The sequence below is a fragment of the Microtus pennsylvanicus genome, chromosome 12, assembly GCF_037038515.1.
Source record: "Microtus pennsylvanicus isolate mMicPen1 chromosome 12, mMicPen1.hap1, whole genome shotgun sequence".
In the NCBI taxonomy this organism is placed as follows: domain Eukaryota; kingdom Metazoa; phylum Chordata; class Mammalia; order Rodentia; family Cricetidae; genus Microtus; species Microtus pennsylvanicus.
In genome coordinates, this window is record NC_134590.1 from 11,781,101 (window position 1) to 11,799,250 (window position 18,150).

General features: G+C 41.4%; 1 protein-coding gene across 1 annotated transcript in view; it reads right to left on the reverse strand.

Moving 5' to 3' along the window:
* Positions 1 to 10,404: 10,404 nt before the first annotated feature.
* The window catches only part of Mrpl1 (mitochondrial ribosomal protein L1), a 99,548-nt gene continuing 91,802 nt past the window's right edge, over positions 10,405 to 18,150 (reverse strand). Inside the window, exons 10-11 of the mRNA XM_075943392.1 lie at positions 12,029 to 12,110; positions 10,405 to 10,833 (exon numbers count right to left, since the gene is read on the reverse strand). Of these exons, the coding sequence (XP_075799507.1) occupies positions 10,727 to 10,833; positions 12,029 to 12,110 (189 nt within the window). The 3' untranslated portion in view covers positions 10,405 to 10,726. The remainder of the gene's footprint in view (positions 10,834 to 12,028; positions 12,111 to 18,150) is intronic.

An 18,150-nucleotide genomic window follows, 5' to 3' on the forward strand; every position in this document is an offset into this window, starting at 1 on the left:
TAGAGTAGACAGAATAGAATGCTGGGAAGAAGGGAAGTGAGTCAGATGCCATGATTCTCTGACCCGAGATGGACGCAGGTTAGGATCTTTCCCGGTAAGCCACCACCTCCTGGTGCTACACAGATTACTAAATATGGGTTCAAGCAAGATATGAGAGTTAGCCAAGAAGAGGCTGGAACTAATGGGACAGGCAGTATTTAAATGAATACAGTTTCTGTGTAATTATTCTGGGGCTAAGCTAGCCGTGCAGAAGCCGGGCAGGACGAAAAGCAGGCCTGCTCGCGTCATCACTACACCCTATATCTTCACAATACTGTAAGTTGAAAATGTGACCTTAGCTGTTGTGATAGTGCATGCCTCTCATACAGCATTCAACCACCCTGGGCACAAGGATCAGGAGTTTGAGGTCAACCTGGGCTTTATGTTGGGATGTAGTCTCAAAAGTAAAATAACGATAACATACAATATAATAAATAACAAAATAAACAACATACTCTACCCCAATAAACATTGACTTCTTATGACTCCCCCACCCCAAAATAACTAAAGTCTATGAAAGCAAGAGGATGCTCAAGGTAGCAGACCTAGGAAAGGTAAAGCTGGGACTCAATCCCCCCTCCATCTTTTCCTCCCTTCTTTATCCCTGTTGGTACCAAGGACTAGGATATAGCTGTGACAGACCTGACCATGTTTTGGAGACACTGGATTAGAAAAGCAGTGAAATGCTTTAAGCCTTGATTAATAGGTCATACTAGTAGGAGAATGTAAGACAGCAGTGCTGAGGGTGATTTGAACTATGGGGCCTACCTCAGATGTTTCAGATGAGAAGAATTTTAGTATATTACCTAGAGACTGCTCTTGTGATATTTTGGTAAGGAATTTGGTTGCTTTTTACTCTTGTTTGAAAAGTCTGCCCAAGGCTAAAGTAAAGAGATTTGGATTACTTCTGTTGACAGAAGAAATCTCAAAACAGCCTCGTATAGACTCTGACGAGTGGTTACTAGTGCTAACTCTAATAAAGATTTATAGTGGAAAGGAGCAAGCTGAGCAAGGAAAAATACAAAATGTAAAGATTGATGAGAAAAGGAGCACCATGAAGTAGAATGGAGTTAAGTCCTGTGTTCAAGGAGATAAACATTAAGAAATGAACTAAGGAGTGAACTAGCCAAGGCAATGCTGAAGAGATCACCCTGACTGCAAAGACAGGGGATAACTGGTAGGCTGACCAACCCTGAAACTACCCAGGCCCAGAACCCAGGTTATGGAGCATGGAGCATGGGGGGGGGGTCAGTCCTGCAGACCCAGGGATGCAGGATACACAACATAGGACAGCAATGGGATGTCCAGGAAGAGTCCCAATGAGGGTCTAATGTTGATGGTACAGCAGAGACCAGGGCCTAGAACTAGACCAATGAATGATTCTCTACAAAGAAAGCCTGCATGTAAAAATGGATAAATATAAGGATTTGCTGCATGACCTACTATGTCACACTGCAGCTTCCATGATGAGTTTTCCTTTTATTTTCTTAAATTTTATATTTTGTTTTATTTGGGTGGGGGAGGTGGGTGGGATAGGGAGGCATGATATGAAAGATGCAAAGAATAAATTCAAAAATTAAAAAAAAAAGAAATGGAAAATAGGGAGTAGAGACCCCAGGAAAAGATTCCATCAAGCTAAGTTTCCAACTTGTGAAGGGACTTAAAGAAAAGCTTGAAGTAGGGTATAGTGGTATGATGTGGGATTCGTCTCTGCATGCTGTGAATACCATTGGTTAATAAAGAAAATGTCTTGGGCCGGGCGGTGGTGGCGCACGCCTTTAATCCCAGCACTCGGGAGGCAGAGGCAGGCGGATCTCTGTGAGTTCGAGACCAGCCTGGTCTACAAGAGCTAGTTCCAGGACAGGCTCTAAAACCACAGAGAAACCCTGTCTCGGAAACAAAAAAAAAAAAAAAAAAGATAAAATAAAAAAAGATAAAATAAAGAAAATGTCTTGGGCCTGCTCAGAGCAGAATAGAGGTAGGTGGGGAAAACTAAACTGAATGCTGGGAGAAAGGAGTCAGAGAGAAGCCATAGAGCTGCCACCAGAAACAGATATGCCGGAACCTTGCCAGTAGGCCACAAGCCTCATTGTAAGATATAAAATAATGGAAATGGGTTGAGATATAAAAGCTAGCCAATAAGAAGTTAGAGCTAATAGGCCAAGCAATAGGAAGGGAACCAGCCCAAGAGAGAGAAGTGTGTTGTAATCAGCATAGCTGAGAGGAATTGGAGATCTGAAGAGCAGTTTGACATCAGACATGAAGATGCAGAGTTTGGAGTTTGCCCACTGATGGAGGAAGGTCATTGGTTAATTATAATAAAGAAACTGTTTGGCTGGCCCTCATAGGTTAAAACATAGGTGGGAGGAGTAAACAGAACAGAATGCTGGGAGGAAGAGGAAGTGAGCTCAGATGGACAGCTCTGCTCTCTGGAGCAGAGACGCCATGCTCCCGGCTCCTGGGCAGACGCACGCAATGAAGCTCCGACCCAGGATGGACGTAGGCTAGAATCTTCCCGGTAAGCACACCTAGCTGTGCTACATAGAATATTAGAAATGGGCTAGTCCAGGTGCGAGAGTTAGCCTAGAAGAGGCTAGATAGAAATGGGCCAAGCAGTGATTAAAAGAATACAGTGTCTGTGTAATTATTTCGGGGCATAAGCTAGCCAGGCGGCCGGGGTGCTGGGAACGCAGCTCCGCCACTTGTATTACTACAGCCCACATGGTTCTTTGGTCTTGCTTTGTTCTAGTATTTCCTTTCTATGCTCCCTTCCCTATCTCTTAGAACAGTAATGTTATCCTGTGTCACTGTATGTTGGAAGTATGTGATCTGCTTTTTGATTTTGGTTTTACAGGGGAGTATAGTTAAGAAACTGAATGAGACAGAGAAGAAACTGAACTTCAGACTTTTAAAAAGGGTTGAGACTGTAATAGACTATGGGGACTGAATGCATTTTTGGATTATAATATAGCTACAGGGCTTTGGGGGCTGGTAGAATGTGTTGGTGTGAATGGGAATGGCCCTCATAGACTCACGTGTTTGAATGCTTGGCCCCTATGGAGTGGTACTACTATATGTGGCTTTGTTTAAATTGGTGTGGCCTTGTTGGATGAAGTGTGTCATTGTGAGTGTGAGCTTTGAGGTCTCATTTGTTCAAGCTTTGCTCAGTGTGATCCTCAAACTACTTCCTGTTGCCTGCAAGAGTAAGATTCTCAATTGCTCCTCTAGCACCATATCTGCCTGCATGCCACCATGCTCTCTGTCATGATGCTAATGGACAATACTTCTGAATATGTAAGCAAGCCACACCAATTAAATGTTTTTATTTACAAGAGTTACTGTGGTCATGGTGTCTCTTCATAGCAATAGAAACCCGAAGGGTTTTATTCCCTTTTAGGAACTAATCATCAGCTTTATTTTAGTATGGAACCCAATTTTTTAAAAAGTTATTGCTTAGCTTTCACTTTGAAAAAAATGCCATTTTCAATTACTCATAAATTCTGTTACTTTGAACTTCAACTGACAAGCTATTGTCCATGATGTATATTATAAGCAATATACTTCAGAACATCCTACCCCCTTTTAAGTTCTACCCTTGCTAGCCCTGAACCCACTAGTATCAGGATTGCCCTGGAACCTGTACCTTCTCTCCTCCTCTATCAGCTTGCTTCCTCAAAATTACTTTGACCCAAAAAACTGAAGTAAACTGAGAATTTTGCATAATTTAAAATTTTAAAAATAATCATGAATTAAAAATAGGGAAAAGTCAAAAACAAATTAAAACAAAACTGAAAGGCAGCCAGCTCCTTGGTGTGACTCAATAATAGATTTAAATTACAGCTTCCTAAGAATGAGTCACCTTTTGGCCAGTCTAATTTGGAGACAACCAACAATGGCAATACTTGAGAAAATTGTAAGACTCGGCAAATTACCCTGTACTTTGAAGTACAGAATGAAGAAGTGTTCTAATCTTCTATCATGCTTCTCATCAACAGCACAACTGTGTAGAGCTCTTGGAAACATGACCCTGTATATTAACTATCACATGTTAAATTGTCACGCTGTGCTCTATGAATTTGTGAGAATATGAGTCATTTAAAAAATAGCATAAAAGAACACTTGGCCTCAAATCTGTAGGAAGATGTACAAGATACTGTGTTGTAGGGTGATGAAGTGCCTGGTTGTTGTAGAAAGGTCACTTGTTTGTTCCGGGCAGCTCAGCTCTGAAATAACCACACAGAAACTATATTATTTGCAATACTGTTTGGCCAATTAGCTTAAGCGTATTTCTAGCTAACTCTTACATCTTAATTTAACCCATTTCCACTAATCTGCGTATCGCCACAAGGCTGTGGCTTACCAGCAAAGTTTCAGTGTGTCTGTTTCTGGCGGCAGCTCCATGGCTTCTCCCTGACTCTGCCTCTTTTCTCTTAGCATTCAGTTTAGTTTTCCCTACCTAGCTCTATCCTACCCTATCAGGCCAAGCCAGTTTCTTTATTAACCAATGGTATTCACAGTATACAGAGGGGAATCCCACATCACCTGGTTACTGTCATGCAGAGTCCCTCCAAAAAAAAAAAAAAAAAAAACAACAAGGAAACCAAGTCCTGTATGTAAAAGCAAAGAACTCTGTGTCCAAAATCCTAAATACTGCTTCCCTCACTACAGGATTTTAGAACAATGTTACATTCAGCAAATTGTTTAAAGATTTTTTAAAAAGTTATTGTCAAAGAGAAGGAACACCCAGCACTCTATCAACCACAGGGAGCATCTCTTGGTACATTGATTTTGAAACACTGCTGAGCACTGTGTTTGGTAAAACTGGTTAATTTATGATTGAATAGATCTACTCTTGGGTGGATATCAAAACAGGCATGCATATAAAGAGCTGGAGAACGATGTTAATAAGTTAGCCAGTCTATATGTCCACAAACAGTAGCATGGACATTTGTGACACAATCACATGAGATTCTTTATAAAACAAATTGCAACTACATACAACATGGATGAACTTCATAAACATAAATATTCAATGAATGAGCCCAGTCTCCCAGTCATATCTTCAGCAAAGTTCAAAACAGGCAAAATAGGAATCACAATAGTTTTAATGAGGGGATAGATTATATGAGATAAACAAAGGGACTTCTGGGGTGATGATGACCTTACCCTCTTTTTGGATCTATATGGTAGGAATGTGTGTATTTTGGAAAAATTTACCAAGCTGTCTACTTACTATTTGATCATATTTTCAAATTTATATTATACATCAATAAAACTTCATTCCCGAGTAACATTAACAATGTACAACTGCAGAATTGGGCTCCAAAGTATGTGTTCTTCACCACCACCACCACATGCTCATGTTCTTTCCAATAATCTATTCTAGAAAAGTGGTTATCCATACTATCAAAGAAACATGACAATACATTAAGCAAAATGATATATTGGAAAAACCATAAATGTTTGTCCAAGGACTAGTAAAACATATATGAGGGTACATAGCTAGTATATTGAGCTGAATATGGGTATTAATTTCACTGACTTACAGGAGACAAATATTTAATTCCAAGAACAGGTGTGTTCAAGTTTTGCTCTTTTGCTGATCTTTTAGAAAGTCACTGTCCTTTGGGGGAATTCCTTCTACCTCGTGATGTGCATTTCTGGCGAGATTATCAATTTCTCTTTCTCCTAGCCAGCAAGTAGGTATGCAAAGTAAACTGGGCCAAAAGGATGCTTTTCTCCAAGAACTTAGATTTTGAGGAGACGAGGTCTCAAAATGGAGCTGATCCACCTTGCCAGTTGCTATGTGAGGTGACATTCCATTAGTTTTTGCAACATAGATCTTCTGAGGGGGTTCTGCCTCTTTTGCTTTTTCCCAGCACCAGCCTGGCTTTCCTTTCTGTCTGTAACTTAAAGCATCACATCCTTATGATACACCCTCCCTCTGGTGCAATCAATCAATATCTGTTGATGGTAGTTCACTCAGTGTCCCTAGATCCCAAATGAGTTCTGCCAACCTCTGCTTTCTTCTCCTACTGATACATGCCTGAAAACTTTTTCAGTTAGATGACCCATCTTCTCAAAGCATGCCCACAAGGCCTCAAAAGAAAATGGCAAATAGGACCAAAGATGTAAAGAAAATATAACATTCATATATGAGGCAGGAATATAAATAATACAACCACACTGGAACTTAGGCCGCTCACATAACTTATATAGCAATACTTTAAATTAGCCTTTAAAATAAGCATAATTACTTAGTACAATGCCAACTTGAGGTAATAACATCCATTAAATTATCTTTATGTTCTAGTCATATTTTCCTGCAAGACATTAGAGATGTACCTATTTATTTCTTTACTTATTTTGTAGTGATGGAGATCAAAATAGGACTTCATTCATGTTAGGCAAGCCTTCTACCATTGTGCTATACTCCAGGTTCCTTAATTATTAACATAAAATATGAACCATTTATCATTTTATGCCACCAAAGACTACTCTTTGGCAATACAAAAAATGACAGACTCCACATAGGGAGTGAGGAGGTCCCTGCAGGTGTCACAGAGAATTAAAATTCAGTTCACATTGACTTCATCAACCTGAATCAAAACTTCTAGAGTCTGATGCCAGGCAGTTTAATGTAGGCATATTTAAACACAATAGAATTTAGGAAAATGGTTTCCTGACAATAATCATATCCAGGTGCTAAATAAAGCTTGCCATGTGACTATGTAGAAGCTTGTTTAGGAAGTACCTGTGACCAGGAGTGGTGGGTCCCATAGCTTCAGGGCCTAGAATCCACTGTGATCTTTGACTGAGATAGCATAGCGGTCAACAGGCTATAAAGTCCAGGTGACATCTCCCTCTTATGAATGAGTTCTATTAACTGGGAGCTGAAGATGAAGATCTGGGGATTGGGTCTGGAATAAACATCCTGGAAGATTTGAATGAGGTCTGCCTCTACAGATAGCAAAAGATCATAGATCCTTATCAATATCTACTCCAAATCTTCTGGGAGCAAATATTCCTGCAAGATTAACATCCCTGGTTTCCCCAGTGATCTGCAGGTGCATTGTGTCCTCACCAAAGGAGAAGGAAAAAGGAAATAGAACAAATTTAAATTGCCCTCAGATTTACAGAACAGCAAATCTTTCTTCAAACTTTCCTTTGTTTGATAAAATCTGAAGTGCTTCTATTTTTTAAAATATATTTATTGTTTGTTGATCTTCCCTCTCCTCTCCCTCCCTCCCTCCCTCCCTCCCTCCCTCCCTCCCTCCCTCCCTCCCTCTCTCTCTCTCTCTCTCTCTCTCTCTCTCTCTCTCTCTCTCTCTGTATGTGTGTGCACCACTGCCTGCTATATTTGAGGACAAGTTGGTGGAGTTCTCTCTCCTTTCACCTTTATGTGAGCTCTGAGGATTGAACAATGGTTGTCGGGCCATGTGCAACAAGTGTCTGAGCATCTGGCCCCAAAACAATTATTTTCTCTTACTTTACATATGTTTAGGTATAAGAATGTTCACACATATTCTATTTCTTATGAGAATTACAACTTTATAGCTAAGAAAAATAAAGTGGAAATATAAAGTTCTTATTTTTTTAAACAGTAATATTTACAAATCTCTTTTTGTGGCCAATTATGTTTCTAAGCCCAGTTCCAAGTACTAGATGATTCTGTCTATTATTACGTGGAAAATATAATTATTAAATAAATACGTATGATTCCCAATGGTTAGGTTGAAACACAAAAAAACTTAGGTTTTGAAAATAAAAATTATAATACAGTTCAGCTACTTTTTAAACTTCTTAGGGTAAGTTGTATGATAACGGGGATATGCCATGAATTACGGAGGTGGGTAGGCACAGATGAAAGCACACAATGCCGAGTTGTCAAATCTGATCGATGTGCCAGTGGGTGTTCAGTTTTCTTGTTTCCTTCCCATCTGAAATTTTCTATAATAACAAACTTTCAAACTCCAACATAGAGGCTGGACAGACAGCACCGTGATTAGGAAGGCTTCTTGTTCTTTCAAGCGACCCAAGTCTGGTTCCAAGCACCCATGTTGGACAAGTCACGATGACCTGTTACCTCAACGCCAAGGGATCCGATGCTGTCTTCTGGCCACGTGGGAACTTGTACATGCAGATCCAGAGACAGATATACCAAAAGAAAAACTTACACATACCCGTTAGACATCCTAATAAACCTCTATAACAAGGCCCTAATAGATTACAAACAAACCATTTACTCTAAAACAAAGCTCCAACTGGACTCTATTTCATCTTTGCTATTTCATCTGCAGTCTATAGCTATTAAAGTTACATGAAAGGCTATTGTCGCCACCTACTGGACATTGAGGTTGATTGCTTGATATAAAAATTAAAAGTCTAGTTTTGTTAACAAGTTATCAAGTTTGTTTCTCTTGTGTATTACGTTAGTATGCTGTTTAACCTCATTACATCACCTTCGACTGCCGGCTCCTTTCTGAGAGGTGCACTCTAAGACAGTGTTCAGAAAGTGCTCACCTTGTCATGCTCCTGTTTGTCTTACTGGACATCTTGCTTGTCAGCAGGGTTGGCACAGAATTTAAATTATTTATAGAGAAGAATAGCCAGAAAGTTGGAAACTTCTCCGGCTCTTGGTTCAGGGCACGCATGTTTTTGCTATCTAAATCTTTAAATATCTTGGGGCTGGAGAGATGGCTGTGGCATTAGGAACACTCAATAGTTCACGACTATTCAGAACTCCAGTTCCAGGGGCTCTGACACCCTCTTCTGGCAGGCGCATACATGGTATGTAGACAAAATACCCAGACACATAAAATTAAATAAGGATTAAATAAAAATATTTAAAATCCTGGTTTATACTACACATTTTGGAATCTTTTATAAGTTGGCTAGTGAAATTCAACAGTGACTTTCAACCAGGTACTTTAGTTAGGGTCACTTGCGCAATTTTAGAATAAACTGATGGTGACCTTTTTATTAAATCAGGTTGACAACATTGGTACCCACTAGTGTCCCCTACATCCACTACCCGATGAGAAGTGCACAATTCTGAGATCAATCTCCTACTACCAGGTGAAGACCAGCTATTTGTAATTGGTAAGCCTACGAAGTAATTTATATGTAAACTAAAGTTTGGGATTCACCAGTATTTACTATAAAACTTTACAATCTTAATTTTTTAAAAACCAATGGGTGGAGGACCTTGAAAGCATTTTAATGCCTAGCAATTGAGGGAATGCTGCAATAAAGGAATGAAATGTTACTCACTTTCCATGTGACTTGAATAAAATAAACGATTACTTTCAAACAGCATATATTAATGGGGCTAGAGAGAAGGCTCAGCAGTTAAGAGAACTTGTAGAGAGGACCCGGGTTCAGTTCCTGGCTCAGAACCATTTGTAACTCCAGTTCCAGGAAATCGGATGCCCACCTCTGAGCACCACGGGTACATGGTGTACATATACGTATGTAAGCAAAATACTCATACATAGGGTAAATAAATCTTTAAAAACCACACTAGCATGTATACATGTGTGTGTATGCCTGTGTGTATATGTGTGTGTTCTTTTCCTCTCTGTTTCAACTGAAGATGTCAAAGGAATGTCCACTCAAAAATTAATTCTAGTTATCTCTGAGTAGCAGGATTGAGTGATTTCATGTTTATCAGTGCTCTAAATATTTCCACACTAAGATTAACCAGCAGAAAATTGACAAAACAACAGCAGCTCTGAACTGAGTAGTAGAACGTTGGCCCCGCATGCACACAGACAGGTCTTGCATCCAATCCCAAACATGATGAAAAATTGCAAAGTGGCTTGGGAGATGGCTCAGCTGGAAAAGCGCCCGCCGTACAAGCATGAGGATGTAGGTTCAATCCCCAGGGAAGGAGGAGACAAGAGGGTCCCTGAGCTGGCTGGCCAGCCAGCCTGATGAATCTGTGAACTCCAGGCTGAGACTCTGCCTCAACACATAAGATAGAGAGCTGCTGAGAAAGAAGCCGCTATTGACCTCTGCCCCCACCCACACGTCACAGACACATGATTAAAAAATCAAATCCCAACAAAACAAAAAATGTGTCCCCATTGTAAATGGGGATTTCAAATAATCAACTGTCGATTTCAGAACCTGACAACTGGGAAATGACTTCCCTGTACACAGCCCATTCCTCATCTTCCCTTTAGCTTTCATATCACCAGTGCTGGGGAACAAGAAACTTTAATGCACTACTTTAAACATTTGAAACTGTAGTGGTAAGTTCAGTCTATCTTAGAACACACAAAAAGGTTGTTGAAAAGCTTCTACATCCCAACAAGCCTCTCTGCCGACACAATAATCCAAATCAGACTAAATCAAACCAAATTAGAAAAATCCCAGGTTTAATGGATACAAAGCACCCCAGAGAGGAGCCGGGGAAGGAAGATCAGAAAACCATGTGTTTGTTCTCGTGGGGGCAATTTAAATACCCTGTGAAATAATTTTTAAACTGACATTTCTTTATATTGAAACTGTAAAGAAACAAAAAACAAAAACAAAAAAACAAAAAAAAACATTAGTGTTAAAATTTACTTCTAAATGTACTGATCAAGAAACCATGAGGAGCCAAACTAGAAATTATAGTTTTACAGATTTCTCTGTTGTCCCCCCCACCCCATCCCAACAATAATTTCCCAATACAACACTTTTAGGTAGCTTCTTTGGTTTCAACTTCTTTGGGCAACAGTGAATCAGTCTTCAGCAGCAAACCTTCACTGGTTGAACTACGAAGGAAGGCACGCACCACAAAGGGACCTAGAACAAAGACAAGAACCAATGTGATTTTCCCACTCAGACCCCATGGATCAGATGCACACACCTAGGAAGGCTTGTGGGACTCAGATGCTCCCCTGGAAAGTTCTGCGCTGCTCTCCTCAACAGTCACTGCACTAGTCATCCTGGAGATGACTCGCTCACTTGTAATTCATTCCTTTATTCCAGAAGATGTTCACCAAGTATTTAACTTCTGTAACACCAACAGCGAAGGGAACATCTGAGGGAAACACTCTACAAACTTATCTAAAGCAGTCAGCACAGGTGCTAACTTTGAGTATCAAATTGGTACCATTCTCAACAAATGAAAAGACTTATCCTAAGCCCAAAGTTAAGAGATTTCATCTAAAATGGCAAAAAGAGAAAAATAATTTTTAGAGAATTTATCATCCATTATTCTCTAGCTATCTCACAAGATCAAAGTTCCCTATGGAGTATAAAAATCTGTATTCATGCAGTATCTTTAGCCATATTTTAGATGAATTAATAAATGAGATAGTCAATCACATCACCAATGTGCTTAATTCTCAAGGATGGCAAAAGTTTGTTTTGATTAGCATAATTATATAACTAAATCCTGTAAACTCCCAGCATGGGAATTGCACAGAGACAGTCATTGGAGCCTGGGAAGCTCATCGTCAGGCACCCACAGTGTGGATTGTGTGAGGAAGGAACACAAGCAATGCCAAAGACAACAGAAGTATCTTGTATCTACTACAGTGCCCAAGTTAGTGATTCTCCTCACGGCATGAGAGTCACCCATTTACAAGAGGACTCTCCTGTCAAGGCAAAAATACCTACTTTCTGTTATAAGATAAAGATTAAAAAGGACAACTGCTTTCCAACTACACTGTCTTTCCTATTTAATGCCATTATAATTTTAAAGCAATCAATCTCCTTTAAACCTTAATACATTTAACGGTAGAAATAATATGCAAATTTACAAAGGTTTAGGGAGTATACTTTTTTTTATTACTGATAATTAAGTCCCTCTCTAAAACCTTATGCTTCATGAATAAAGTAATTAAGACACCTTTGGTAAAGAAAAATTTTATTTTATTTACTCCCCGGAAGTACTGTGTCTATAGTACTTGCACATTTCCTTTTCATCTGCATAGTTCATGTCTGGAAAGTACCACTGGGGCTTATGGAAGTCTACCCTCACCCAGCTACTCACCCAGATTTAGTGGTCTGTGCCTACAGACTTCATTTATAACTGCTTGAAGATTGGCAGTTAACTGATCACTTGGCATATCCAACTGAAAGAAACAGATACATATTTACCATTCCTAATAGGAAAGTGAAGAGTCATCCCAGTTGGGTAACTGCACCAGTGTGTATTCTAGATGGTGTATTTTATATAGTTATTTAATGCAATGGCCTATTAAGAAACTCTACTATGAAGACAAAATATAAGAACCCTATAATTCTTTAGAAGCACTTAAACATCTTCACATATTTATATGTTGAGTTATTTTACAGAATATATCCTAGTGAGCTATATTTAACTTTTTCTATCTGAAGTTCTGCGACTTCCAAGTAATTTCCCCAAAGTATACCCCAAATATAGAGAACAATCACTCATCCCCAAATTAAGAATATTTCTCTTTTACTTATGTGGGGGCGACAGTGGGTGGCTGCATTTGTGCACATGCGTGGGTAGAAGTCAGAAGTTAGGTATTGGGTGTCTTCCCACCGTATTTTTTTTGAATCAAGGTCTCTTGATGAGCCTGAAGCTCATCAGTTTGGCTAGGCTGGCCAGCCACTGAGCTCTGGAGTCCTCCTGTCTTAGTCTGCCCAGTACCAGAGTTATAGACATGTCATACCATGTTTGAGAAGTGTAGGTTGTTTCCTATCAGCAAAGTATTTTCATGAACATGTCTGAAAGTCATGAAAACTTGCTCAAGAAAACAAGCCTATCAGCATGCACACACACAATGAGAGTTCTGCTTCCAAGGTTGTAGAAAGAGCCGGCTCATTTGTTTCCCAGCTGCCCAGACCCAAAACAATCACACAGAAACTGTATTATTACAACACTGCTAGGCCTATTAGCTCACACTTCTTATTGGTTAGCTCTTGTATCTTAAACTAGCCCATTTCTATTATTTTATATTTTACCAGGAGGCTTGTGGCCTACTGGTAAGATACACAGAGAGAGTAGGCAGAGTCAGTGGTTGGCTGTCTCCTTCCATAGCTACATGGCTTCTCTCTGAATCTGCCTACACTCTCTATATATCCTTTTCAGCCTGGCTATATTCTTTTAAGCCACTGGCCGAAAGCGGCTTCTTTATTAACCAGTGGCAATAAAACATATTAACAGCATACAGAGGGAAATCCTACATCACAAGGTCTTAAGGGATTTCTGAGAAAGATAGAGAGAGAAAAAAGACTCCTGAAGAAACAAGACCCCTGGACCAGTGTCACTTAGACTGACATAAGTTTGTCTGACTATTTTGGAGGACTATGGATCTCAGTAGTACATTTGCAGAGAATAAAAAATAAATAAATATAAATAAAACTTAAAAAAGCAAAACACATAAATGAACTTTAAATACTGCATATTCCTGAAGTAGACAGTATTTAAGTGTGACGTGAGCAAACTAGAGACAGATTGTTTTTTCAAAGTTACATTTACACTACTGTAGAGGAATCACTCTTAGAGGGCTGGTCTATTTCTAGTTTTTGAGGTGAATCACTATGAAATAGAAAATTTAGCTTCCCATTTTGCTAATTCAATTTCCAGTCTATTTAAAATTGAGTTTATAAAGCAAAGTCTCAGAGCTAAAAATTATCACTGATGAGAGAACTGTTTCATTGTCTCAAGACATGCACTGTCGATCAATAGCATGCACCTTTATAAGAACAATGCACCATCGATGAATGATATGCACGTTTATAAGAACAATGCACCGTCAATAAATAGTATGCATGTTTATAAAAACAATGCACCGTCGATGAATAGTATGCACGTTTATAAGAACAATGAACTGTCGAACAGCATGCACGTTTATAAGAACAATGCACTGTTGGTGAATAGTATGTACTTTTATGTAGGGCCATCTTATACAGGCCCATATTTCTGCATTGTGTGGTGACCAGAATTTCAGGCCAGTTTGCACCTGCCACAACCTGATGCCAAGCTAAACAAAGGGTCAGGATATGTTAATGTTACTCTGCTCTTTCTTTGTAATTTGGGAAGTTCACCAGGAAGAAGAAGTGTTAATTCAGTATAGGTGACAGGGCAGCCACAGTTGCTTAACAGAGAGCTTTTACTTCCCATCACCCATAACAGTGTAAACTGGGGAAAGGAAGGCTACCTGCATGTCTCTAAAGAACATTCAGTAAACCTGTAAAAACAATAATCAATGACATAACTCCACTTAATGGGAACTTACTTTGGGATAAGTTTTTAAGCATCTCCATAGAAAGACTCATCAATTTCACCTAAAAATCCTATGAAGTGGTTGTTGTTATTATTATTACTCACAGTTAAACACTGAGATGTGCAAGCGCATGGGCAATCAGGTGTGGAGGCACATTACATAATCCCAGCACTGGGGAGGCTCAGGCAACGAGATCAGTAATTTGAGCCAGCCTATTCTACACAGCAAATTCTAGGCCATCCTGGGCTAGATAGTGTGACCATGTTTCAAAGAATAAAAGGGATGGGTGCCTAGGCAGAGGAACCCCAGGAGGCACTGATGGTAAAGAGGACCAGGTGACAGAGGACTGAGGAGGAAAGGGGAAGTGCTGATGCTCATGTCACCTGAGTACAGGTGTGCAGACGGGAAGGACATTAACTGACACTAGAACACTGACACTGAGCACAGGTGTGCAGACGGGAAGGACATTAACTGACACTAGAACACTGACACTGAGCACAGGTGTGCAGACGGGAAGGACATTAACTGACACTAGAACACTGACACTGAGCACAGGTGTGCAGACGGGAAGGACATTAACTGACACTAGAACACTGACACTGAGCACAGGTGTGCAGACGGGAAGGACATTAACTGACACTAGAACACTGACACTGAGCACAGGTGTGCAGACGGGAAGGACATTAACTGACACTAGAACACTGACACTGAGCACAGGTGTGCAGACGGGAAGGACATTAACTGACACTAGAACACTGACACTGAGCACAGGTGTGCAGACGGGAAGGACATTAACTGACACTAGAACACTGACACTGAGCACAGGTGTGCAGACGGGAAGGACATTAACTGACACTAGAACACTGACACTGAGCACAGGTGTGCAGACGGGAAGGACATTAACTGACACTAGAACACTGACACTGAGCACAGGTGTGCAGACGGGAAGGACATTAACTGACACTAGAACACTGACACTGAGCACAGGTGTGCAGACGGGAAGGACATTAACTGACACTAGAACACTGACACTGAGCACAGGTGTGCAGACGGGAAGGACATTAACTGACACTAGAACACTGACACTGAGCACAGGTGTGCAGACGGGAAGGACATTAACTGACACTAGAACACTGACACTGAGCACAGGTGTGCAGACGGGAAGGACATTAACTGACACTAGAACACTGACACTGAGCACAGGTGTGCAGACGGGAAGGACATTAACTGACACTAGAACACTGACACTGAGCACAGGTGTGCAGACGGGAAGGACATTAACTGACACTAGAACACTGACACTGAGCACAGGTGTGCAGACGGGAAGGACATTAACTGACACTAGAACACTGACACTGAGCACAGGTGTGCAGACGGGAAGGACATTAACTGACACTAGAACACTGACACTGAGCACAGGTGTGCAGACGGGAAGGACATTAACTGACACTAGAACACTGACACTGAGCACAGGTGTGCAGACGGGAAGGACATTAACTGACACTAGAACACTGACACTGAGCACAGGTGTGCAGACGGGAAGGACATTAACTGACACTAGAACACTGACACTGAGCACAGGTGTGCAGACGGGAAGGACATTAACTGACACTAGAACACTGACACTGAGCACAGGTGTGCAGACGGGAAGGACATTAACTGACACTAGAACACTGACACTGAGCACAGGTGTGCAGACGGGAAGGACATTAACTGACACTAGAACACTGACACTGAGCACAGGTGTGCAGACGGGAAGGACATTAACTGACACTAGAACACTGACACTGAGCACAGGTGTGCAGACGGGAAGGACATTAACTGACACTAGAACACTGACACTGAGCACAGGTGTGCAGACGGGAAGGACATTAACTGACACTAGAACACTGACACTGAGCACAGGTGTGCAGACGGGAAGGACATTAACTGACACTAGAACACTGACACTGAGCACAGGTGTGCAGACGGGAAGGACATTAACTGACACTAGAACACTGACACTGAGCACAGGTGTGCAGACGGGAAGGACATTAACTGACACTAGAACACTGACACTGAGCACAGGTGTGCAGACGGGAAGGACATTAACTGACACTAGAACACTGACACTGAGCACAGGTGTGCAGACGGGAAGGACATTAACTGACACTAGAACACTGACACTGAGCACAGGTGTGCAGACGGGAAGGACATTAACTGACACTAGAACACTGACACTGAGCACAGGTGTGCAGACGGGAAGGACATTAACTGACACTAGAACACTGACACTGAGCACAGGTGTGCAGACGGGAAGGACATTAACTGACACTAGAACACTGACACTGAGCACAGGTGTGCAGACGGGAAGGACATTAACTGACACTAGAACACTGACACTGAGCACAGGTGTGCAGACGGGAAGGACATTAACTGACACTAGAACACTGACACTGAGCACAGGTGTGCAGACGGGAAGGACATTAACTGACACTAGAACACTGACACTGAGCACAGGTGTGCAGACGGGAAGGACATTAACTGACACTAGAACACTGACACTGAGCACAGGTGTGCAGACGGGAAGGACATTAACTGACACTAGAACACTGACACTGAGCACAGGTGTGCAGACGGGAAGGACATTAACTGACACTAGAACACTGACACTGAGCACAGGTGTGCAGACGGGAAGGACATTAACTGACACTAGAACACTGACACTGAGCACAGGTGTGCAGACGGGAAGGACATTAACTGACACTAGAACACTGACACTGAGCACAGGTGTGCAGACGGGAAGGACATTAACTGACACTAGAACACTGACACTGAGCACAGGTGTGCAGACGGGAAGGACATTAACTGACACTAGAACACTGACACTGAGCACAGGTGTGCAGACGGGAAGGACATTAACTGACACTAGAACACTGACACTGAGCACAGGTGTGCAGACGGGAAGGACATTAACTGACACTAGAACACTGACACTGAGCACAGGTGTGCAGACGGGAAGGACATTAACTGACACTAGAACACTGACACTGAGCACAGGTGTGCAGACGGGAAGGACATTAACTGACACTAGAACACTGACACTGAGCACAGGTGTGCAGACGGGAAGGACATTAACTGACACTAGAACACTGACACTGAGCACAGGTGTGCAGACGGGAAGGACATTAACTGACACTAGAACACTGACACTGAGCACAGGTGTGCAGACGGGAAGGACATTAACTGACACTAGAACACTGACACTGAGCACAGGTGTGCAGACGGGAAGGACATTAACTGACACTAGAACACTGACACTGAGCACAGGTGTGCAGACGGGAAGGACATTAACTGACACTAGAACACTGACACTGAGCACAGGTGTGCAGACGGGAAGGACATTAACTGACACTAGAACACTGACACTGAGCACAGGTGTGCAGACGGGAAGGACATTAACTGACACTAGAACACTGACACTGAGCACAGGTGTGCAGACGGGAAGGACATTAACTGACACTAGAACACTGACACTGAGCACAGGTGTGCAGACGGGAAGGACATTAACTGACACTAGAACACTGACACTGAGCACAGGTGTGCAGACGGGAAGGACATTAACTGACACTAGAACACTGACACTGAGCACAGGTGTGCAGACGGGAAGGACATTAACTGACACTAGAACAAGGGCTGTGGACCAGTGCCAGGCCAAGTCCTCATTTGTCAACAATGAGTAATAACCTGAGTTTCCATGTGATATTTTCTAGCTTTAAAATGCCAATTTCAATTTTAAAAAACCAAACCAAATTATTATGCAAGCTCTACAAAGTAAATCCAGCATCAAACTTTTAAAAATGATCTTCAAGTTATACCATAAAACAGAAAATTTGATATTAATATAGTGGTTTGAGACTGGTTGCAAAGACTTCAG